This window comes from Nipponia nippon, unplaced genomic scaffold (assembly GCF_047370975.1).
Source record: "Nipponia nippon isolate SJK-2023a ecotype South Korea unplaced genomic scaffold, ASM4737097v1 scaffold_10, whole genome shotgun sequence".
NCBI classification, from domain to species: Eukaryota; Metazoa; Chordata; class Aves; order Pelecaniformes; family Threskiornithidae; genus Nipponia; species Nipponia nippon.
The window spans coordinates 9689841-9714959 of record NW_028262291.1 but is presented as its reverse complement, the minus strand read 5'-3'; the positions used below and the strand labels follow the sequence as shown (position 1 = coordinate 9714959).

At 39.7% G+C, this 25119-nt stretch overlaps 2 protein-coding genes across 4 annotated transcripts in view; one reads left to right on the top strand and one right to left on the bottom strand.

Annotated features, from left to right (window-relative positions):
* The first annotated feature begins 643 nt into the window (after window positions 1-643).
* Window positions 644-2654, top strand: CUNH11orf91 (chromosome unknown C11orf91 homolog). The gene is made up of 2 exons (XM_087738462.1): window positions 644-1001; window positions 2104-2654. The coding sequence occupies exons 1-2, from the start codon at window positions 644-646 to the stop codon at window positions 2172-2174; spliced, it is 429 nt and encodes a 142-aa protein (XP_087594588.1). The 3' UTR covers window positions 2175-2654.
* Window positions 2655-5405: 2751 nt separating this feature from the next.
* The window catches only part of KIAA1549L (KIAA1549 like), a 103102-nt gene continuing 83388 nt past the window's right edge, over window positions 5406-25119 (bottom strand). For all 3 annotated transcript variants that reach the window (XM_087744189.1, XM_087744182.1, XM_009461523.2), the window contains 4 exons: window positions 24956-25053; window positions 23610-23755; window positions 19047-19198; window positions 5406-14488 (listed from right to left, as the gene is read on the bottom strand). In XM_087744189.1, coding sequence (XP_087600315.1) covers window positions 14207-14488; window positions 19047-19198; window positions 23610-23755; window positions 24956-25053 — 678 coding nt within the window. In that variant the 3' untranslated portion in view covers window positions 5406-14206. The remainder of the gene's footprint in view (window positions 14489-19046; window positions 19199-23609; window positions 23756-24955; window positions 25054-25119) is intronic.

The window sequence follows — 25119 nt, the reverse complement described above, 5'->3', positions numbered from 1 at the left end:
TTTTCATGGGGGAAAAGAAAACAACCAAATAAACCCCCTCCAAAACCCACCCTATAATCCTGAACATCAGATACGCTGAGCAGTAGCCATCTGTGAGCAAGCACCCTGAAGATGAAATTTTCCCTCACCAACATCCTTCCATCCTCAATATCTGGTTCCTTATTTCATGTATAGCCTGAAGACAAACTGCTAAAAGACAATTTTTGGACAACACCTTCTTCAGTTCTTTTAACAAATGCTACTTCCAGAGCCTAATGCACCCCTGAAGTACCACGTCCCCGGCCCAGAAATAAAACTGCTGGGTGGAACACCTGCCCTCTCGCAGGAACACTCAGCTAGGCGGGCCACCTCACCCGCAGCTGGGCTCTATACCGATCGGGGCAGACGCGGGGAGGCCGCCGGGCCCGGGCCCGCCCAGGGGAGGCGGCTCCCCGGCCGCAGCGCCGGGGCGAGGTGGGGTCGCCGCGGGAGAAGGGGAGGACGAAGAGGGGCCCGCCCGGGGCCGTGCTCCCCCGGGGCTTGCCGCCGGGGCTGGGAGCGGGCCCGCGCCGCCCGGCATGGAGAGGCCCGAGCCCAGGCGACTCGAGGCCGGCCGGTCTCCGGGACAACCGCCGTTGGCGGCCGGGGGCTGGCGGGCGGCGCCATGACCGAGCAGCGCCCGCCGCGGCCCCTCTACTTCCCCCACTTCCACGACCGTCCCGAGCCCGTCCAACCCCCGGCCGACGGCGGCGGCCTGCGGACGCCCTTCGCAGCCTTGTGCGGGCCGCGGCAGCCCCTGCCGCCTGCCGCCGGGACGCCCCGCTGGGCCGCGGGGCTGGCGCCCATCGCCTACGAGCCGCTGCGCTTCTTCTGCCCGGCGGCGGCTGCGGAGGAGGGCGAGGGCGCGGCGCGGCGGCCCGGGGAGCAGCCGCAGCTGGAGGGCGAGATCTGCGAGCTGGGCATCCGCCTCAAGGAGCTGGAGCTGATGGCGCTCGTCGGCGACGGCTTCGACGCGCAGCAGTGTGCGTCCCCCCCGGGGCCCGGGGGCCAGCCGCCGCCCCCCTCGCCCCGGGGCCCCCCTCGCCCCGGGGCCCCCCTGCCACCGCCGAGCACCCCTCGGCCTCAAAGGCAGCAGGTTACTCCGTCAGTAACCCTGAAAACCTGATGTTAACAGGCAGTCGCGGGTGTCGCTGCACCCACAGGACCATAAGCCAGCCCAGGGGCCGCAGCAGCGTGCCTGTGGTGGTAGATGTGAGGCTCCCCGGGTTTGCTGAGCCCGGCAGCTGGTGCCTGGGGGAGCACACAGGGTGCAGGGAGCAAAGCCGTTGTCTGGTGTCATCTACCCCCATCACTGGTCACGGGCAAGCGGCTGTGAGGCACAAGAATTACAGATGTGGTTACTTTTGCACAAAGGAGCAAACCCCCCAAAGTCATAAAACCCCTAAAGTCATTAAGTGTTAGCAAAAAAACAATTAAGACACCGCTCAAATCGGAGGGAGTTTGTACATGCAAAATGTATCCACTAATGAGATCTTGCGGTTGTAAATCAGCATTGTTGTAAAATAAAGGCTACTGGTGACCCCAGAGAGTTGGAGGTGTAAAAAAAAAAAAAAAAAAAATTAGTTTGGCGTTTTAATTTTAAAACCTACTGGCCATGAAGGGAATACAGGAAATAAAATAGTGCAGCAGATAGTGATTACTGAGAGTTCCAGTAGGGAGGCCAACAACCGTGAGGATGTGATGCTCATCATTTCCTTCAAGGCCATGGGCTGCCAGTCAGGAAACTTTAAGGAGTATAAAGGTTACAAGAACACAGAAAAAATGTCCGTCAGATATACACATTGAAAGGAAGATCTCAAAGAAATTGTGATCGGTAGTTTGCATACATTTACTTTTCAGAACAGGAAATTAATGTTTTTTACCTTTGTCATAGCAATATATACCTTTTCCCATTTTAATACCTATTATTTTCATTACATGTGAGAAACTTTAGTTTTCAGATATTTCCTAGACAAGAAACTGTAAGGAATATTACTAGTTCACTTAACACATTTGATTTTCTTAATACTGTTGTGAAGTATTAATGACAAAATTAATGACAAATTGTGTTTCATTCCTGTTTAGATAAACTTCTGAAGGCACTGAAAGAAGAAAAGATACAAGGCATGAAAGCAAGGCAGAACCTGAAGAAATAGCCACCAACATGATAAGGATTATTTCAGCTGGATATTCTCTCACTATATCACTATAGAGTATTTTAATAGATCTTTGATCTTATTTTTCTACTTATTATATGCTATTCTCCTACCAAATTAAAAAATGCAGTATATTTTCTTGTTGACTTTTTTGTGTATTATTTGTCTGATGCTAGTTACTGATAACATTATTGTGTATTTTAACATCTTTTTCTCCAATTGCTATGGGGAAACAGGATGGATAGTATTTTCTTCAAAAACACTAAGAAATTAACACTGCTAATGTCAGGATTCCTAGCAGTCCATTGATGATATTCAAGATACATGTAGCAGGGAAACACAGTAATTCCAATACAAAATAAAGGGGATTTTGGGGGGTTTAATTCCAAGTAAGTTAAGTAAGCGCAACTGAGAGTAAATAGATACAGTCAAAAGTCCTATGCCTCTAAGTAAGCTTTAGAAAACTACTTTCACATTAGCATAAAAATCTTTGTTATAAACAATCACAGTATATTCTTTTATTGTCTTTAGTGTACACAAAATTACAGAAGTTATGGCTTGAGTTAGTTTTTAAAAGAATAGTCGTATAACATTGAGTTTCAACTAATGTTTTACTATTATTTTAGGACCGGTAGTGCTTAGGCTAAAGCTCTCATCAGCCATTACTCACTGAGGTTTTCTTGGCTTAAACAAAGCTACTTTTCCCAGCACACAGTTTAAATCTTTTTCCATCTGTTGTTCAGTTTCTGTCATAAGGCCTTTTTGCTAAAACAACACTTCATGTTTAATTACCAGGTGATAACGCAAGGAATAGCATCAGTTACTATGTAATCTTAATTAAAGTTGCCTGGGGGGACACATCTACTGAAAAAAAAAAATCATTTGGTTCATGTGCCAAAACAAGGCAGAATGGTTTCTCTTGGCCAGCATCAGCCACGGCACTCTGCTATCAGGATGCTTTGATCAAAGTTCTTTCACTAAGGCATCTCAGAGTTCCAAGAAGATCATTAAAGGATGGTGGCTGTCTTCACTAGAAAGCTAATTTGGCCTTCTGTGTGTGAAGTAGCACCTACAAAAGTAACTTAGAGACTGTAGGGGAAACACAGGACATACGATGACATATTTCTGCATGGAAGGAACTCCTGTTTCTACTTCCAGTTGGAAATACTAACACATGCATGTGCATGAATTTGGCAAGAGAGTAATAAGCATGTATTAATAGCCTGAACAAGCAACCAGTTAAACATAATGGTGCATATGTTGATTCTCATTTGTCCATGAACATTTTATTTACCTTTATTTTTCTTCTCCGTTTCCACCTGGCCTTGTTACATCCAGTAATTTGCTCTTGTCTCTGTAGGCTTATGGGTTCATCTCAAAACTGATCTATTTATTGTTTCCTTTGTAAAAATTAAACATATATTAAACAAAATTGAATGAGCATTCTTGCTGCTGTTTTTCTATTCACAAAATATGTCGTTCATTTTTTAATCATTTCTGTTCTCTTAGACTGCTTAGGGAAGGCTAAACCTGACATTTAGATGCTGGCACAGCTCAGATCTCTTGCATATAGCTGCCTTGTAACTCAACAAATCTATCTATATTGCATTCAAGAAAGAAACATTAGGCTACGATTTTGATTCATGGCAGAGATCTCAAAACATCAGTAGGTTGCTCCCATTTCCAATTCTTAACAAAGAAGGCTTCTCAGAAAGCAGTGTCATGTCTTCTCAGCCAACCTGAGGGCTGAGCAATGACAGCTGTCTCGCTGAAAAAGCCATGTCTACACCTACAGTGATACTCCTGTGCTCCCCAGGGAGTGCCCTCAGGTGTTTCACTTCTGAAACGTGAAGCAGCCTTGGATGCTTTATGATGGGAAAAATTAGTTACAAAACCATTTGAAAACAAGAATGCATTTAAGCTTTAAAGTATTTTATGCGAAACAGTTGGGTCCATCACATTTCAGACTGCTTTATTTTAGAGTTTTCTATGTTAAAATTCTCCAAATTGATACTCAGCCTTATTAAAATGGATCATTAGAATGTAAATTAATCTTCAAGTAAAGCTGCCTTAATTAGCTCAGGGACAGATTACAGAGGAAATCCAAAAGCGCTAAGCTATCATAAAACGACTTTTCTGTTTTCAGCAGTGAATGCTGCATGGTAGATTTACCTGTCCTGAAAATTCAGAGCTAATAACTCAACATAAAGTAGGGAAATCAAGAGCAGCACTTAACTCTAGGAAACTTGTCCTCTTTTGTTTGTTTGGGAGGTAGTGTTTCTTAAGATCATTGACATCTAGATACTGAATCAAAGAGGTGCCATAAGAGGTGCTAATCAGGAAGCAGTTGATAAATGGTGCATTTGGCCTTTCTAAGGACATATATAATTATTAATAACACTAGTCAGTTGTTTAATGTTACACACTAAAAACATACATTTGCAAAAGAGGCTGAGATTTTGGTATATCTTGAGAAAAGATATTGCCTTGAGGCAATTTAAGCACTTGCCGTCACAACTTTTTTATACATACATATATATATATATATATATAAAACTGTATCTTAAGTATACCATCTGTCCACAACCTTAGTACTGATATGTACACTAGGAACTTCATTTATCCTCTATTTTGGGAAGATTCCTGCCTCTTTTTTTTTCTCTGAACATACAAAGAGAGGGAGGAAGGGTTAGATGTGTTCCTTATAGTAAAATGAACTTTTTATTCCAAATTTCTTGCATCACAAATTACACAAAAGCAGTACTGTCAAAAGCACATACCTGCATTTTCCTTTTTCTTTTCATTTCACTTCAGACTGACAGCAGGAAACTTAGACCTGAGTAAATACCAATAAAAACCACAGTAACTGACTGAATAATAGGAAAAGGCATAGAGGACATTAAGGTGAGAACAAAAATTTACAAAGGAAACACAAGATCACAAGATGTCCTCAAAACCCACAGGCTTGCTGGTTACTCTTCTGCTCACCTCTGTAAGGTAGGCAAACGCCTTTCTTCAGAGAGAACGCCACCACTGAAATACATGGTTTTAACTTGTGGAGTTCTTAAAACTCCTTTGCTGTTCTTTGCCAGGTTCTGCCTCGCGAGCCTGAGCAGTTGGACCTGCACACAACCCAGAACCCTGGCAGCTGCAAGGGAAAGGCATGCTCACGCTTTAAAGCAGCTGATCTACAGAAAAGGACACGGCAGGAACAACCAATAGGTAGCAACATAGATTATAAGACATATTTTATTTAATGTGCAAAATTGCCAAGAAAAAACATATACAACTTCAACTAAGCTATAGCCACTAACATGAAAGAAACTATTGAATGTACTTGTAAGCTTCATTTCTAGAATCACCCTGCAGTTCAGATTAAAAACACAGCCATTTGGTAATGACCCAGAACATTTTAAATGCCTCCTTTTCAGTGATACATAAAATTCTACCATTGGCATGGTTTTACCTTTGTAATTGCAAAAGGAACCAGTTCTTAGAGATTTCCCTTCTGATTGCATAGTATAAAATTTTAATTAATTGTTTTCTTCCTCTTTCAGTTTAATCTCTACACTTGGCTTTACAAATCACTCTCAATTTTGCAGCCCTAACTGGCTTCAGAAAACTAATTTTCCCATTTACAGCTGAAACACTTATAAATTTTGAGCAATTTTCACAGACACAGCCATTCCAGTTTAGTTGAATCAAGCTGTGAACAACAAAGATAACATGGATATTTGTAATCATGCAGAGCTAGTCCTTTCTATAATTCAAAGACATAAGAAAAGTTCATTTCATCAGAAAGTGAGATCTGTTGCATGGAAAGTGAGACAATTTATTGATAAAACATCTCTGTAAAAAAGCGTAGAAGCTATTATTGGAAAGGCTTCCTAGAACATACCGAAATAGTATCAGGAAGTAGTTTTCTTGTTTTTTTTTCTTGTAAATTCATGTATATTTAAATGCTACCAGAGGAACAGGTAATTTATAGTCTTGAACAATTACCAGGCTCCATGAAATAGTAAATAGTGCTTCGTACTAAAATATCCACCTTCACTCCAGGGTTTCAGTTTTTCTAACATTATCAGTTAGTTCAACCTCTCACCAGGGGTGCGAGGAGAGACAGTCCTTTCACCCTGCTTTGTGGACAGGGACACTAAGACGTAGTCAGATTAAGCACCTTGCCCAGCACCAATCCGAAATTATGAAGAACAGACAACAGACCTCTTATCTCCTAATTTCCAGCTACCCATAACTAGATAGCATCCTTTCTATCTTGGCACAATTTAAAGATACTTGTGATAGTTAATTCACTAAGAGAATGCTGGATCAGTCCTGCTCTCCTTGAAGTAGACAGGTGTTTTGCCAATAACTTCAATGGAAGACGTTATCTATATTCATGTCACCTTAATACTAATATGACATCTGTAAGTATCACAAAACAGAACATGGGCCAAAGCCCCACAGTACCATAGCTAATAAAAAATTATATCACATGTTTGTTAATACTTCTATCACACCAGCAGTATGTCAGCAAGCTAAAGAGTGCACCTGTTTGTGTACACCAATGTAAAAGTCAAATTCAAAATGCACAGCTACAACAAGAAAGACACTAAATGAAAATAAAAAGCCAAAGAACACAGGAATATGTGCGCTGTATATGTGTCCTTTCTAACAAGACCCAAAAAACTGCCCAGAACAGATCTTTCGTTGGCTCTGAGCTGTTTCTGCTGGGTCGCTAAATCCTAAAGCAAAATTCAAGCCTCAGTAAGGTTGGTTCTAGCTTAGTTTCAAAAATTTTTGCCTTCACTGTCTTTTTTTTCTATCAAATTTGACCTTGAATACAGCTTGAAGAACCCAACAGCAACGTGATGTGAAAAAAGCCTTCCCAGTCTCTCTGTCATAGAAAGAGATACTAAAATCAATTTGGTGGAGGGTAAAGTGTTTTTTTTTTTTCCTACTTGCAGTGTTGAAAGTAGTAGATAAAGGCAAGGACAAAGAGTAAACTTCCTTTACTTACATTCAGATCTCCCATGTTTATAACTCTGAAATAGAATATGCTGTTAATGTTGCTATTTTTGCACTGTTTAAACAAATGAAGAAATCAAAAGCTAACCAAATACATAAAATTGATTCCAAGCACTTAACTTCAAGACTCTTTGACTTGCCATAGTAATCAATTCTTAATTACTTAGTGTCCATCCACTGCTGAAATAGAAGGTTTCCCACCTATTCTTCTACTACAGTCACTGGCTTTTTAGATGCTGGTGAATCCCTGGCACAGGCTGCTGTATTCTGCTGCATCACATCTCAATGTATCTATTAGTTAAGTTTGCCGGTGATGCAGGACCTAAAAGCCACTGATTCCTTGCAAAAAGCCGGAGTTAAGGACCCACAAATTTCTGTTTTTTATGGTTTAAAAAAAAAAAAAATCTTGTACGCAGGCACTCTTTACAAGGTCCCACTTAGAGGCTGCAAAAGTCAGTGCTGCTTGCCAGATATACAATATTTTAACTGATGCCAATGTGTGTTATGGTGTTTAGACACTTTTTTACAAAGCATAGAAATGCACTGAACTGCAGTGAAGGGGGACATACTTTGGAAGAAAATAAAAAAATCACCTCCTCTCTGAATATTGTACTCAGTGGAATCAACTTTCTGTATAATTTACAATCCTTTGGACTCATTATTGCCTAGTATGTAAATGTGTATTTATAAAGTTACAAAATTATTTACAGAATGTAATGTAGTTTCAAGCTACTCCTTGGGATTTAATTGAGCATGGAACTTCATGAAAAGTCAGGCACTTATTAAAACAAGAATTATTTTTAACAAATGCAAAAAAATTAAATTCCTGAAACATCTCTTCATGGTATCCGTAATTATTTTCAAGACATGTGCTATACATTTGACCACCTAACTATTTAAAACCCATTTCTCATCTTTCATGAGCTTCATAACAGAAAAACTGGGAACTAACTCTTCATTACTGCCTCTGTACACCTTAGGGAACCTGAAATGTATGGGGACACATAGATGGATCAAAACACTAGTTTTCAAAAAATATTTTTTGGCATATATATTTATATTAGTATGATACCTCAAGGATTTTCAATAGGAATATGGTATCAAGGTGATTTTAAAAACATGAAATATTATATGATTTTGGGGCACCTCAACAGTTTTAAAAATCAGGACCTAAACCACCTTTCTGCCATACCACTTTGGTGGCTGTAGTGTTTACATCTGTTGGTATTAAGGGCCACTCAAAGGGCAAATGCGTTACATAGGGTAGCCTGCCCTCCTCAGAGCCCCATTGAAATCCCTGTCCCCTCTCCCATGTTTTGTATACAGCCCAAGCAAAAATTTTCCTGGATAACAGGAATCCCCAGATCCGCACTTTTCTGATTGCTTTTCTCTCATTGGGCATGGCAAAACATTTTTGATCGAGGATGTGCCATGCAGTTATTCTCAATAGAGATTCTGCAGTATTAACCAAGTATGCCTCTATGACTTGGCCATCTCAAAACTTTTTTTTAAAGAGCAAATCAGTACCCAATTCATTTACTGACATAAATCTAATTTCCACAAGTCAAGTTTTGCATTATTTATTTGTGAGAGAAAGGCAAGAGTTCAAAAAAAAACATTCTAAATGAGTACTTTTATCCTCATTTTGCATGCCTACACTTTAAAATGGAAAAATATAATTTTGAAATAGTTTCATAAGCAAAAAAAATCTTACTTAGTCTTGGAGTTATGGCCAAAAAATTAACCCATGAAAAGAAAGTCTATCACAGAAAGTGTAAGTTACCATTTGACATACTGATTCCATATAGCACTGTTACAAAGTCTACAGTGCTATGTCTAAATAACATTCCAGTAAACAAGCTTGAGCTAATTCATTTCTCTTTGAACACACACTGCTTTGTAAAATTTGCTTAGCAGACCAGTAATGGATCTGGAGTGGTCACAGAGAACTAGGTAGATGTCATTTACCCCATATACTTGTTTTCAAAATTACGTCTGTCTTACTCAAAAAGGCTGTGTGCTTGTACCCTTTTATGGAGGGGCGGTAAGTGGCGAGAGGAGAGACCTGCTCCACCAGCCACAACAGCACACTGGGCAGAAGGGGGCTGCTGCCCTGCATGCACTCTGACTAGTGGGCAGTCCTGACCTTAGCAGACCAAACTTTCCCTTTTTCACAAAGCCTTTAAAAAAAAAAAGGCTAATAGTATTAATATACTAACATACTATATGATCATGTCTTTTTTTCTCCCTCCTAATGATGTAGTAGAATATATGTAAGATGCCATACTACTTGGTGTTTTATTACAAGAGATTACTCTGAGTAACTGGAAATCACTCCTGTTAATTATGCCACTCTCTCATGTGGAACTACAGAGAGAATGCACATGGCTTAGATGAAGGAGTGGAAGCATTCATTGATACACTCTCTTGTGATAGGACTGAGTCTTAATTTATACATACCGGTCATCGAAAATGAAAGGAATGCACCTTGCCGAGGTCAGCTGCCAAACACAACCATTTTCTAGTAGGTGTGAGTTAGCATGCAACAGAAGATCCATGGCTTCCAGACCATTAAGGTACTCCTGACCTGTTAATATCCTTCATGTTATCTCACACTTGTTCTCTTCCTATCCCATTTCATGTCAGTGAGGTATGGGAAGCCACTGAGATTTGTTTATGTACAAGAAATGCAAGGTCAGGACCGTAACTGATTTACAGCATCCTTGGACTCAGAGCTGCTCAGATGTGTACAGGATGAACAAGGTCAGCAAAATGAAGTGACTCCTCCTGCTAGCTCAGAAAACTTGCTGCTTTCAAGCTCCCTCAGACTTTTACAGAGCTAACTGCCAGCTTCTATTTACAATGCGGGTCTAAAAATGTGCATTAAAATGTAATTAATTCTTCACAGTCAGACATCTTGAAATATAACGAAAACTGTAGTTAGTTTGTATGTGTCAGCCCTTAAACAAGACAGAGGCCTCACTTCAGTTCTGCCACTCAATCCAATGCTGCTTTTTCTACCTGCTTTGCATTTTTGTCTTACATTTTCTTTCCTCCATGTCTCACCTTTTCAAAGTTAGTCTGACAAAGAAATAATTATTACTTACGATGATTTCCCCATTTCTATATAGAGGATTTATGTGCACTTCTATCAAGTTCTATCCATGATATTATTAGACACAAATATTATTCATATTTCTACACTGAGTGCTAGAGTTTCTCTCAAATCCAGATAATACGTTTTTCTCAAAAGATAACTGTCAAAGAGTACCCTCTTATCCTCTTAGAGTTACTGTTCTACTGGTGTTAATAAATGTCACACATAGTATACCTACTGAGTGGTCATTACACACATACCGAGAAGTAATTTTACGTGCAGATCATTTGCAGATGTTTCTACTGATGATTTACAAGTCTGAAGACAAATAGTGGTCAGAACATCAACATTTTTGTACACAGAAAACAGTATTTTCACCTAAACATTTAACACCATTTTAAAGAAAATTGGGACATTTAGTAGAAAAACCTTAATGACTAAATTTTATCAGTAAAAATGACATAAATATATTTTGATGAGGTTATAACTTTAAACAGGTATACTTTCTTCTTTGAAATCAATATTGAAAAACTATATTGTAATTGTAGCCATACAAAATGTTTATTATATTACAAATTATTTGTACACTATATTTTCACTTTATCATTGCTTTGTGCTCAGACAGTATAAATATTACAGCATGATTTTTCTTTCCCAGGAATGTCCTTACTGTCTTGATATAACCTTACTTTGTACTTAAAAAAAAAAATACAGAAACATATTACAAACAAGATAAAAAGCCATTATGAATGAAGAATGTAAAATGTCTTTGTGAATAAAGTGCACCACAATGGTTTTAGAGTGATGGTTGAGGATGGATGATTCAATAGACTGCACATCATCGATACAACACCATACAAAATTAATTTTGAAAGTCTAACAGGTCTTCCTCAGTAGTATGAAGAGTACTTTGTTTAACTTTACTGAAATGGTTTGTCTTTTAGAAGGCTATTTAAACATTTTTATTTGGAGTTTTTCTATTTGTTCATTTTGTTTGCATGTAGGCATTCAGACCCTGTACATCTATGTCATTTCCAAACTTTTTAATTTGCAGTATGGCAAGATATATGATTGACTTTATCCTCACACATTTTTTGATAGAACTACTAAATCTCTTAAACTTAAGAATTAGTACAGATTTACAAGCAGAACTAAGTGTCCCAAAGATGCTGTTTAAACCTGGTACGTCCTACCTCCTGTGACTCTTTTGGGAATACGTCGTAACATTACCCTTCCCAGCTATATTGCTTCAGCGCTCCCATCCACACGATTGGTGCTGCTTCCATACTTGCAGCTTTAGGATAACCCTGCAAAACTGGAGTCTAAGGTACAGAAATTTATTTCACAGCACATTTCACTCCCATTGTATCGAAGGGCCTATCTACTTGGAAAATTTCACTGGGCTAAATAGAGGAATCATTCAAAAACTGAGGTAATAAAGCTGATGCAATATGTGGCTGGCACAATTTAGTGTAGATTTTACTTACCAAGTTAGCTTAAGCCAGTTATGAACCAGCTTAGGCTAAATAAAAGTAAGCCGCTCTTCAGTTATGTCTGCACTTATGTTATAGTGATTTAAGTGACTGAAAAATAAGCAGAATATTGTTCAAGGGATTCTAGTGAAACTTGCATGTATAGACAAATCCTAATAGAGAGACTCAGCCTTGCTCTCAGTGAGTGAGGTTCCCATTGAAGCCGACCAGAACTAGTCTTTTTATGGCACGCTGAGTTTGGCGCAGTATTTTTAAATTGTTATTTTAAAGTGTGATACTCTTAGGCAGCTATTAATTCAACACAAAAACACATTTGGATGTATTGTGTTACACTGATAAGATCAGTATTAGTTAGCTGACAGGTAACTGAGACAGCAGTCTGTCTTTACTAGACTTATATTTATATGAAAGATTGAGTTTCTTTGGTTGTTTAGTATCCAAGTCACCCAAATGTATATTTGTGTATTTCCAGACATAGCATGTTTATATTGATCATTAAAATTACTAGTTGTTTTTTTTTTTTCTTTTTTTTTTGCACTTGGTTTATGGAAATTTTCTGACTATAGCAGACTAGTCACATATAAATATACAGCACATATATACATAGAAATTACAAAAATACATTTTATTTATATCTGATTTTTAAATAATAAAAATGAAATTTCACATTTGTTGAAAGATTAGCTAGCATTCCAAAAGCTTCTGCAATATTTAAGGTATTGGAGCAGAAGATAACTGTATATTCTAGGGTAACTATGTATCACAATCTCAGTCAGGGTTTATAATATAATTATAAGGGGCAAAAATAGGTCTGCTTTAAAAGTTTGTGCTTCATCAGTTTCTTCAATCTCCTCTCTCCTTCTCCTGTCATTTTACTGATGGCCAAAAAGCTAAACCAAGTTCCCTTTCTCACCTCAGTAAAGACCAAAGAAACTCAGGGAAATGAAATGATCAGACAAAATAGCATAAGCAATTGAGGGTAACTAAATAACTTACTGAAAGGAAGGACATTACCTTTAACTCCAGTTGACATCAAACATGCCCAACACAACGTATTTTGCAACAACTTCAGTTCCCGCAGCTAATTGCCGAAGGAACTGAAAACAATTGTTCATGATCTTCAACTGTTTTGTACAACTGCAAAAGATGAACTATTGTCCCATTCAACTAGTCTGATTTTCTTTTGGGATTGGATTCATACAACAATGCAGTTTAACAATTAGTGACCTTTATCTTGCACAATATAAAGTCAGCATAATTTCTGGAAATGCTCTCTTTTTCACAGAACGTTAGTATTGTTAATCCACATAACCATTTACTTATTTACACGTTAATATAATAATCAGGTCTTCTACATTCAGAACTTCCTAGGTGTGCATTCACTATTCCAGCATAATCAAAATCAACTGCAGCTTCGGGTAGCACTTTCTGGCATCCCTTTAGTAGATATCATTGTTTAAGAAAGAGAAAAAAGCACTGTGTTAAACAGAGGTTTTCTTGTCCAAGCAAGTGTATTCATTATTCCAGGTTGGAAAGACTTGCTCAAAGGTCTCAGGTTTACCAGCTTCACATGCATTCAGAGTGAAAAGTCTGAATATAGAGCAAATGTGAATAAACTTTTTTCATTTCTCCTGGAAGCTTCTAGCACCAGTATCCTTTGTTGGCTCTTCGTGCATTGCATTTTCTCACGCTGAAAAAAATCTCCTCCATAACTCAGCAGTGGCATTCAGGGACAAGGTAGCCACCGATTATCAAAATATCATTAACCTTCTTCACAGTCTTCTCTTCTTTCGCTTCTTTGTACTGTTAATAGGATGAGGAGAATTGAGGCTATTTACAGGACATTTATTTGTATTACTTACTCATCTCAAATTCTTTTGGTTTGAATACTGTCTCTAGAATGAAAAGGCTGAATGACTCCGAGTTGCTGAAATCAGCATCCCTTATACAATGTCCTGCAGCAAACAATTAACATGGCCACCACCACACCTACCGTGGCCTTTAACTAACCATGTTCTACTGTATTTTCTTCTTTAATCAAAGTTTTGACATGCAGAAGTTATTTTCAGCGGCTCTACCTTTGGGCCTGCCAATGAAACATCGTGTGGCACAGACACTTTCAGCAGCCTCTCTAGTGATGATGGGTCATAATACGAGACCTAAGTGACGAACAATTGCATATGATCAATCTTATCCATATTGAACAATTACCTGGCAGCATTTCCTTAGCTGGCAAGCAGAATTATGTATCTTCAGAGTCCTGTTGCTCTACTTTAAGTCATTTCATAGTGTTGACTTTTCAGAGAAAAATGCCATCACTTTGGCACAGTTCACAGCAAGTTTGTAACTGAAAATTAAAGCAGTCCCTTTCTTGGCTACCCCAGGTTGCATGATACAAGTACTGTCCACAAAAGATATTAGACCTGGAACTCAAACATATCTGTTTGCTTCTTGGCTAGTTTAGCAACTTCTTCTCTTATTGCCTTTACGAGGGCAGCTGTAGAAATGTTGGTGAGAGGAGCATCGGACGGGTCATTTTCTGTCAGGCTCTGCTGAGAAGCTGCGGTGGATGGCAAAGGAGCTTGTTCCAGGCTGGGATGCATGCTCGCTTGCTGGCTGTATTGGCGAGGAAGTCGCGAAGGAGAATTATGTTGGTAGCGGGGCCTCGGATAAGCCTCGATGTATCCAGGTAGTGGAACCTGTAGAGCATTGTAATTACACAAAATTATACCGAACAGTTGATTCGTAGTGCCACCTGCCAGGTAACACAAACCTCCCCAGGCCAGAATAAGAGAGAATCATAGAATCATAGAATTATTAAGGTTGGAAAAGTCCCTTAAGAACATCGAGTCCAACCGTTAACCTAGCAGTGCCAAGTCCACCACTAAACCATGTCCTCGAGCACCACGTCTACCCGTCTTTTAAATACGTCCAGGGCTGGAGACTCAACCACTTCCCTGGGCAGCCTGTTCCAGTGCCTGACTACCCTTTTGGTGAAAGAAGATGTAAAACAGATAGGACCATATGAAGAGAATGTAAACCTCATACTCCTAAGCATACATTTACAAATGTCTATCTTGGCATGTGCCATTTATGCACATATGTCAATGTACCGGGTACTCAACTCCCCAGACTGTGGCAGCAAAAACACCTAGCAGGGGAAACACTGCATGTCCTAATTCATCATCACTACAAAAAGTCAAAGGGAGAAGGCTCTTCTGAAAGCGTGTTCTCTGCGTGCTATTCCTCCTAAACATTTCGGTTTTAAACAGACAGCAACACTACATTTCAGGACACTGAAAAGCCTAAAACAGAAAAGTAGTGTTTGCTGATTTGCAGCCACTGTCTAATCCAAGTCAGCCAAGTCTCTGGATTTACTGTTCCTAACGAAAACTCACTAGATCCAGATAACAGGGATAAGCTCAGGTATGCCAACCTGGAAACTCACCACTGAAAAGGGGGTTTGCCTTCTCAGAAGTATCAGGATTTCTGGCCACATTTAGCAGAATTACACAGGGGATTCACAGTTTTACTCTGTTGTAACTTCACTGATTTCAGCCCCATGTTACACTGGCTAGAACTAAAATAATAACGTAGGCTCTTTAGTCACTGTGAGATATTAAATTTCCATCACAAAACCCATGAACCATGATACCAGTCTTTATAGTCCTCAGAAGTTTTTAATGAATCAAATGAAAATAGTATTTATTTATGTTTTGCAAAAGTCTATAAAACAGAAATCTACAGCCCTTCAGTTTGAAGAGGCTTTATGTTGTTACAGAAGGTGACCCATAACCTATTACTAGAACAAGATAATTTCTTCTTGAGAAAAAGCTTACCAGCTGATCATTCTAGTCCATGCCAAAGACAAGTAAGTAAGGAAAGTTCAGTGATGCTTTTTTATGAACTGAGTGACTCAGAAAACTACGCTTATCTACACTAGACTCAGAATACTACACTTACAAGTTAACTGATAAGTTTCCACGATGTTTAATCATTAAAAAGTTAACTTTGTAATTCTTTGTGCTTTAAATGGGAAAAAAACACATGGTTTTGACTTTCCAGATACATTAAGATCTTATATAAGCATTAATACCTGCGGCCAGGCAGATGTCTCAGCTAATTTTTGGATTTCAGTCAGGCTGAGGTGTAATGTGCTTCACCCACCAGGGCTAAGGCTTTGGTGGGTATGCCAGAAGCAGAATTTCAGAACTTTAGGTGTCTGCAAACAAACTGAAATGTCAAGATGTGAAACATCTGCCAATTTTATATACCTTCTGGGGAACATGGGACCTCAGCATGGACTTCAGAATGACAGCTTTGGACTTTTGCTTAAATCCCATTTTGGTTCTGGCCCTGTGAGAGATTAAGAACCCCTTGGGTGCTTTTTAAAATCTTGCCACTTCAGGCATCTAAGAATCTGTGAAAACCTGACCACTAGGATTTACACATGCTCTGTATGATCGTGGATATCCATCAAGCAATGAAAAGAATGTCAAACACATTTAGTATGGTGTGATAAGACAAACACAGGAAGCAGGCATGATATGAAAGTGATCATTAAGTGCAGTTGCCTCTGTTTAGTTTACAACAGATAATTCAAAAGACAAATATATTAGTAGTACAACATATTAATGCGCCACTAGAGGCCACCAGGTTACTACTTTCACTAAGCAGCATCTAGCAATTTGGAAAATAAATGCTTTGTCGGATGCAGTTCCCTTCTCCCACAAAACTTAGTGCTTCAATACTTACCTTTTAACTGAGAAAACAGTACATTACAGTAAATTGAGCTTATAAAATAATAATTTGTTGTCAAATCTCCTGTTTCCTATGTCCCCTTGTTTACAGTCCAGCTAGTGGAAATGCATGAAAAGTAAAGAATTTCAATTTTCACCTTATAGATATTAAGCCTCTGTTCTTACTCATTGTCAGGAAAACCTTGGAAGAATGATCGAGCTATGATCTAGAGGCTCAAAAACCAGAAAGCAACCAGAAACTTAAACCCTGACTATTACTTTAGATCTTTATTTTGTACAGTTTTATTCAGGCTTTCTGACCATATTATGTTGATAACACTCTTACTAGTTCCTCTAGTAACGATTTTCAAATAAAGACAATTTCTTGACAGATTTGTGGTCATTGGGAGGTGCCAATTCATTGTAGAAACTGAAGTGGTTTTGGTTTACATTTTTTTCCTTTCTCCTGCAAAGTCATAGAATCATAGAATCGTTAAGGTTGGAAAAGACCCTTAAGATCATCAAGTCCAACCATAAACCTAACACTGCAAAGTCCACCACTAAACCATGTCCCTAAGCACCGCATCTACCTGTCTTTTAAATACCTCCAGGGATGGGGACTCAACCACTTCCCTGGGCAGCCTGGTCCAGTGCCTGACTGCTCTTTCAGTGAAGTTTTCCTAACATCCAACCAAATCTCCCCTGGCGCAGCTTGAGGCCATTTCCTCTTGTCCTATCACTCGTTACTTGGGAGAAGAGACCGACCCCCACCTCACTACAACCTCCTTTCAGGTAGCTGTAGAGAGTGATAAGGTCTCCCCTCAGCCTCCTCCTCTCCAAACGGAACAACCCCAGCTCCCTCACCCACTCCTCATAAGACTTGTGCTCTAGACCCTGTCACAGAGGCTGAAAGTCTGAGTAACAAGAAGTTGTTAAAGCTCTGTAATCAGTCAGTGAAGTTAAAAGGAATGTTTGTTTCCTTTAAATTCTATATTGCCACAGTTATTTTTCACACAGCTTCTCGCATCCCTCTCCATTCCTCTGTGTATGGTCCACTGGCGCTATCTGCTCTTCGCACCTCTTTCCCCAAAGACAGGGAAACCCCCAACAGGGTTACGCTCTTCTCCTTCCAGAGGGAGGAACTGGGGGCTGGAGCATTTCAGTTTTATCCAGTTTGTTTTCAGTCTCCCTTTTTGACAAGTGATATCTGACTCTTTTTTCATGGGACTGCAGCCAAGGAGTAGAGATACAAAAGGAAAAAGAATGGAAGACAAGTAGAATACTTTTCCTGGTTTGGTTTGTTGGTTTTTTTTCTTCTTCTTAAAGAAAAAGTTCAAAGTGATTGCTCAGACGCAATGGGCCTCCTGGATTTAAAATGTCAGTAGGGTTAAAAACAACAACAACAAACCCCAAATAAATAAAACAATGAAAAGAAAAAGGGTTTCTATGCTTTAAAGGGCAGCTCTGGGAAGGGAATCTGTATGACGGCATCAAAAGCCTCCAGGTGTCAGGGGCACATCAGCAGATGTGCTCAGCTTACAAATGAACATACTTGTTTCTTGACAGTTCAGCCTACAAATTCAGACTTGCATCTGACAGTCAAACTGAATTCTTTTCCTCGCAGGCATCAGGAGCAGTAATAAAGATTTGGCAACAAATAGCCGCCCCCAGGAACATTTATACGACCGTGTTGTCTCTTGCTTAGCTGCTCAAATCCAACTATTAGACTCCAACTGCAATTCCCTAAAATATTTCGTAGATGATATGCACGAGGAAATAGAATCCATCTCCTGGTTTGTTTAGCTGAATTGGTTCTGAATAAATACCAGATGTGAGCTCAAGCAGCAGAACTGATCTTTTTTTTCCTAGTGGAAAAGAAGCCCTAAATTTTAGAAATGTTTCAAACATGATAAACTACTGCAATTCATTTTAGGATGTCTCAACTTTATTTCTTTGAGATGTAGGTATACTTTGGGCTAAAAATTACATCTGTCCCAGACTAGGATTGTGCAATTAATTATTTAATTTATGATCTGTCACCGTAGCCTGCAGGAGGACTTGAAACACTGTGCAGCAGGGCTGCAACAGAGCCGGGAGGTCAGATTCGGGAGCCGGGCTGTCTTGACAGAAACCTCCAGGAGGGAAAGATGCTCCCCTGGTTCCAAACAGCACAAGGCCACCTTGAGAGGCAGCATCACCTACTCCTGCCATGTGCCTATCCAAATATTTAACCTCTGTCTTGGGAAAGAAAAATGGTACCTAACCCACCAACTTTGAATGGGTGCCAGCCCCTAACCTAGTGAATGATTTAACTCTCTAAAAGACCTGACTTACAGTTCATGGGATGGACAGCTAAAGTATTTATGCCCCCTCTCATAACTTCTCACTACTAGAGATCATTACCATTCGAGGAAGAATTATCTTGCTCAGATTCTTTGCTGATCACTTAGCATTGCTTAAAACCCCTCCTCTGCAAATGACAGAAAATAAATATAGGTAGAAAAGCAAGGATGCTTACTGAGTCTGCCCACTGCCCTGGTAATTCATTCTCTCCAGCATAGGGCATCCAGGCTTGGTTCCTGTATGCGGTGGGTGGTGTTGGGATAAAATAGCCTGTGAAGCCAGGTCGGTTTGCTGCTGGTATGGCAAACACTGCTGGTACGGTATTTCCTATTAAGAAAGAGAGTAGATATAGTTAGTAGCTGACATTTTCAGTTATAAATTAGAAGACAATGCTTATGAAGTAACTAGCCTCAGTCATTTTTTTAATTTTTTTTTTTTATTGGTGAAAGTGTGATTACCATCAGTTGTAAGGCTCCCACCATCTGATTAGAACATCTCTATAGTGCTGAGAAGTACTGGAGAAGGCAAGATTTGCAGTTGTCTATATAATCACGCACAGCCTTCAGATAAGATATGAGGACTTAGTCCTTAGGACTTGATCGTTTTAACAACTGATGATCTTCATCAAAAGTTTGAATCATTAAGAAAAAAAAAAAAAAAAAAGACTTTTTTTTTCCTCTTACATTTGCTTTCTTGTATGCAATTTTTAGCTGTTGTTACCATGGGTTTCAGAGTAGTGCACCTTTCTTTTCAACAGCATTCAACAGCAAGAGAGCATTCGGTTTACACTGTAAAACCGTCTTAATATCTCTAGTGACAAAACCTACAAAAGTGAGTGAGTGATATATTTAAAAGGCTGTAATCTCAACAACCCCATCATAAAACTTCGATAAAAAAATACCAGGATTCTACCTGCTCAATTCCTTTTCCGGGAACAGTCTATGACTGCAATAAGTTATGCAGCTACTACTTAAATATTTCCAAGGAAACTTGTTGACACCAAATCGGTTTTATCACGTCTTGATCAAGATGTATGCATAGGGATGTCCAGGAAGCCTTCTACTAAAATTCCGCTATCATACTCCAGGTTGGGTGGAAGAAACCAGCCTTCCTAGTACGAGATTCAGCCAAATCTCTGGATATGGTTACATCTGCTCTTTCAGGTAGGGTTTATTCCTGGGGCTCACAGAGATGCATGGAACGATGTGGTTCTTGCTGCAATTACTCAGATTATCCACAGGATATAACTAGGCTGTCTGGAAGACCAGCATCTTATCACATGCTCCACTATTTCCCTCGAGAGAAGCCATCATAACTCCATGTATTTGCCAAGTTTAGAATAAAATTCAAACAACTTGCTTGTCCAGTAAGACTTCCTTCCTCTAGTGTCTATTTACATTTGAAGGCAGACACCGGCAGTGTACCACTGCTACACTATGGTCATAAAATCCTCATTCCTAAATCCTGTGTGGGAAAGCTCTGTATCATCTTTATCAGGTAATAAATAAAGCATGTGCTTTGAGTACTCAGTTATAATACATGGACATGTATTTTACTTTTCAGATTCACAGAATATAGCAAAAATAACATCATTTATGTGAAAGCAGAAGAGACAGTAAACCCCATAAGAACAGAATAAAGTACAACTCCTTTTCACTGAGGAATGGAAGTACAATTACGTTGCATAGATGGGCACTGGCTCTGTACTAGAGACAATGCAGAGAAAATACAATTCTTCTCCCCTCCAACTGCACGTCATTTGAATATTGCCACTAATTGCCATCAGCAGATATGATACCACTGCATAAGAGGTGCTGACAAAATGGCAAGACATGGGCATTCCCTGGAACTTCAAACAGAATAATTGATAGAAATTAGCATCACTTACTGGCTGCTTCAAATATCTGCCCCCCAGAAAGTAACTTACAGCCCTGGCACATCCTTGCTTCTGAACACTCTGCAGGAGGGTTATGCTGCCTACTCTGATAGATACTGGGAACGCTGCCTGGGCTTATGCACAGAGATAGAAAGATTTGAACAGTGACACCCATCCCCAAAGCAGTCTCCACAAAAACAGCAATTTATAGCTTCTCAATGACCTCCCATGCAGTCCTAGGCCAGAAGGGCTATGGATGCAATCAGGGCATGCAAAGAGGAGAAAAATATATTTTGTAGCACAATTGTCTCCAGAGCAGAAACATATCAAATATATCATCTGTTTCAACACTGCCTCAAAAAAAAAAATCAGAAAAAAATTGGAAGAAAAATGAGAGATATGTCATCCAAAATATGGACTAAAAACTCTTTTACACAGTGTTTTCTGCTGTTAGGGACTAAATCCTAGCTTTCATTTTGACATTGGGTTGTAGGTGAAAAGGCACTAACATCAGGGGGGATGCTGGAGTCACCCAGCCCTTGGAGAAGCAGTCACTGCGGAATTGCTATGGACCAGTGGGATCTACAATGTACGTCTGCACAGCAGGTAGCCACAGGGTATCTCACAGGACCTCTGTCCCTGTTCCTCCAGCCCCTTGGTTTGCAAGGAGGTGGGCTAAGAGAAGAGGTGTGGGCGATCTTATTCTTCCCACGTCACAGACAGCTCAAGGGTTGAGATTTTAAATGAGTTAGCAAGGCTGCAAATAAGTATTCTTCAGACACGTACAGAGAAGAAAGTGCTGCTCCAGTAGATGACACGTGGATTCTACACCAAAATGCTCTTCTAATTTAACCACAGCAAAATGAGATACTATTCAAAATGAATGCTCAATTAGCTGATGTAATACCTTATCCCAATTCTTACTACATCATCATTATCTTAAAGGTGACGTTGATGGGCTGCATGAGCCAACATTAGGCTGTTTCATGCCAAATCAGCACCTGCAGCAATGTTTCTCCATCTGTTGAGGCAATAAAAATTTATTTTCCTATCAGAACTGTAGAAATCCTTGTTTGTGTTACAGCTGCAGTTTTCTCACAACTCTCCTTGTCTTTCCCTGTATTATAGCCATTTGTAGCATCTATCATATACTGAAGTTTCCTCCAACTACCCCCAGAATAATTCTGGCAAGCTCCACAATGTACACAGAGGTCACTTTGTCTCTTCTGAAATGCAGCCACTCTTCAGTGGTAACACAACACACCCGTTTTTAACATACGGCAATAAAGTCTCCACAATGGAAATTATAAAAAAGTATATCACACAGAACACATTACTGCAGACATGAAGAAAGAGCTCTTGGTAGCGTGGCATATTTTATAGCTTGAAATGCTTTAAAATGAAAGGGTGAGCATCTGCTCTTTTCAGCTTCACATGCACCATTTGCAGAAGGTATGACAAGAAGCGAGAATAGAATGGATCTTTCAAACCTACTATATGTAATTAATTGACAACAGATTTGCATATCCACATTATTATTCTCAGTAGTTGATGTTGAATACAATGCAGGTAACTCTCTATTACTTCTGAGGAAGCTAAGAAAGAAATTTTTCTGGCAGATTAACAGAGCAATGTCTAATAAACCTACTAATTTCAAAACTTTGAACTGACAATGTAAAAATTTTTAATCTTGTACGCTCTTTTCTATAGCTCTTCAGGAAAGCATATTTTGCCAATAAAAAGCTATTTCAAATATTTTCCCAGCTAAATGTTATCCAGATACCATCAAAACAGTGTATCAGCTTAATCTTAATTAAAATTTAAAATTTAAAATTAAATTAATTAAATCAATTCCTAAACAAAATTCCTATCAAAAGGACCAGGAACTCACTAGGCCTTTAAAACTAGGACATTTAGATCCAAACAAGTTCTGCACTTGAGCAGGAGCTACCTTCCCCAAAACAGAAGGGGAGACGAGCTAATGGATTACCTTTGATTATGCGAAAGCACTGCTGCCTTTTGTTTTGAAGGGAAGGGAGCACACATTTTCAACTTACCCCCCCCTCAGCAGCCCACTGTTGTGACAAGACTAGAGGTTAAGTTCCTCAGGAGGAAAAAGGGAGTCATAAAATTCATCCCAGTCAGGTGAGAAAACCTCAGTCTCGCACATGCTGTTCTTCATGTCCACTTGTTTTTCCTTCCTTTCCTTACAAAGCAAGCAGAGCTGAATGCCATTAGGCCTCCTTCTGCAGTACTACTTACAGCTCCATTGTACATACTCTGTTTTCAAGCACTTGGCCCGATATTCTTGACTGATAAAATTATGGAAGGATCCACCTCATTCCTCCATGCCCCTCAGAACCCCGTTACCCATCTGTCTTGCTTTGGTTGTTTCTGTACATGGTGCAACACAACATGCGAGTCACCCCGCAGTCCCAATGCTGCAACTTCTGCTTTTGCCAGCCAACACCCTCTGTACCAGCCCTAAAAATTCCACCGGATTTTGTGGTACAGATCAACTGTTTTACTGGGCTTTAATAATTCAGAGTCCTTATCAGTGAGCCAGCAGAATGCCATACTTGAACAAAGACCACCTCGTACATTACTGCTGGATCTTACCTTCAGAAGTGACCATTTCCTGGTACTTCTGCAGGATGAGGAGTACTTTACAATGCAGCTCATGCTGCATTTACAAAGGCGCAATCCTTTGTAGGTCTCCTTCAGTTGCACCAGAAAAAAACACCTAATACAGTCTTTCTCCAAATAATCATCTGTATTTGCTATATCCCATACATTCATTTATATGCAAAATAAATTGTAAGGCTCTCAAAGCTGCAAGTTGAGTCTGCACTATTTTTTCACCTGAGTGAAAAGCTGATTGATCAAGTGGACCAACAGACATTGGAGCTCTCGAACCAGGTGCAAAAGATGCCTGATCATGATGCTGGGCCTGATCTGCCCCACTGGACTCAGGTATTCTCACTTTGCTTCCAATATCTGATGTAGACCTGTGCATTAAGAAAGAAAAAAAATAGAAACTGTTGTCATTCTGACTGACAAATGAGATTCATAGCCACATACATGCCTATCAGCTACAGTATGACAAGCCAACTAGGAACGAGCTATCTGATTTTGCTCTGGCATGACTGGAGAAGAGTAAGCCTGGAGCAGTCTGAGAACAACTTCTTTAGCCTGGTCGCTACTTTGCCAAAACATGTTATTACCATTGCATAAAGCTTTTGCTTGCTGCTTCAAACAAATGTGTGTGACATGCAACACAAAAACCAGAGCTTTACCAGAGTTCATCAACACAAGACTGTAGACAATACCATATTACTACAGTATATATGACATGGTATCATATAGTAGGAGACTACTATGGTAAGTAACATTAACTGCACTTGGGAAGTACTAACATCTTTTGAAGCAGTGTTGGTTTAGAGCTAAAATCTAATGGACGAACAAGAATATGTCAACAGACAGTGTCCATATCCCGAATATTTGGATGCAGTTACGATATCATTAGCAGCCTCTCAGAAAAGTTTCCTTGGGCCTCAGTGCTCCACAGCAACTCTCAGCAGGTCTGCAGTGCCTGGAATTGCAGTTGGCACCAGGCAGTACCTAACAGCACAGCACTGAAGGCTAAATGAGTTCATTCACCACAGAACTGTAAAAATTCCTTGAAGTGCATTTTAGAGAGTGCCTTACTGTGAGGAAGAGGCAAAATGTATGCTTTGAGCTAAGGCAATCAGGCTTTTGCACGTATTTGGCTTCAGAAACACAGATACGAGATATCTGAAAGCTAGGCAGAAATCCCTGGACCCGGGGTACTGGGAGACATCTTACAATTCATCCATATCTTGTTGCAAGTCCTTACGACAGAAAAAAGCAGAGAGAATGACAGGGCGAATTATCTACCACACATCTGCAATACAATACGCCGTTATGTGAGCTGAAGCAAAGCATGTTTTAAAAGAAATCAGAGCCTGGATTTCCTAATTTTATTGAAACTGATTAGCTAATAGAAGAGAAAATTCATTGTTATTCCTTTCCTCTTTGTGTTAAGATGAAATAAAAACAACATGCTTCTAATTGCATGAATGCATCTTTATAAGTGCCTTGTAAGTGTCCCTTCTGGGTTTGCACCAGTTCTTATTACAGTCGTGGGTTTTAGAGATTATATCTAAAATAGAACAACAGATAAATACCTCCTGAGAGAGGCAACAGCCACAGGACCTGTTCTGGGAGGGACAGGAGGAGGAGGAGAACCCATTACCATCTCAGGAAGCTGAGAAAATCTATAAGCCTGTAAAGGAGAAAAATATTTTCTGAAACACCAATAGATCCCAGTCAAATTAAAAACCAAAAGAAA

Coding starts and splice junctions, on each gene's coding strand:
- CUNH11orf91 (XM_087738462.1), top strand. CDS start 644: ATGACCGAGCAGCGCCCGCCGCGGCCCCTCTACTTCCCCCACTTCCAC. Junction 1,002..2,103: donor CGGCTTCGACGCGCAGCAGT/GTGCGTCCCCCC, acceptor ATTCCTGTTTAG/ATAAACTTCTGAAGGCACTG.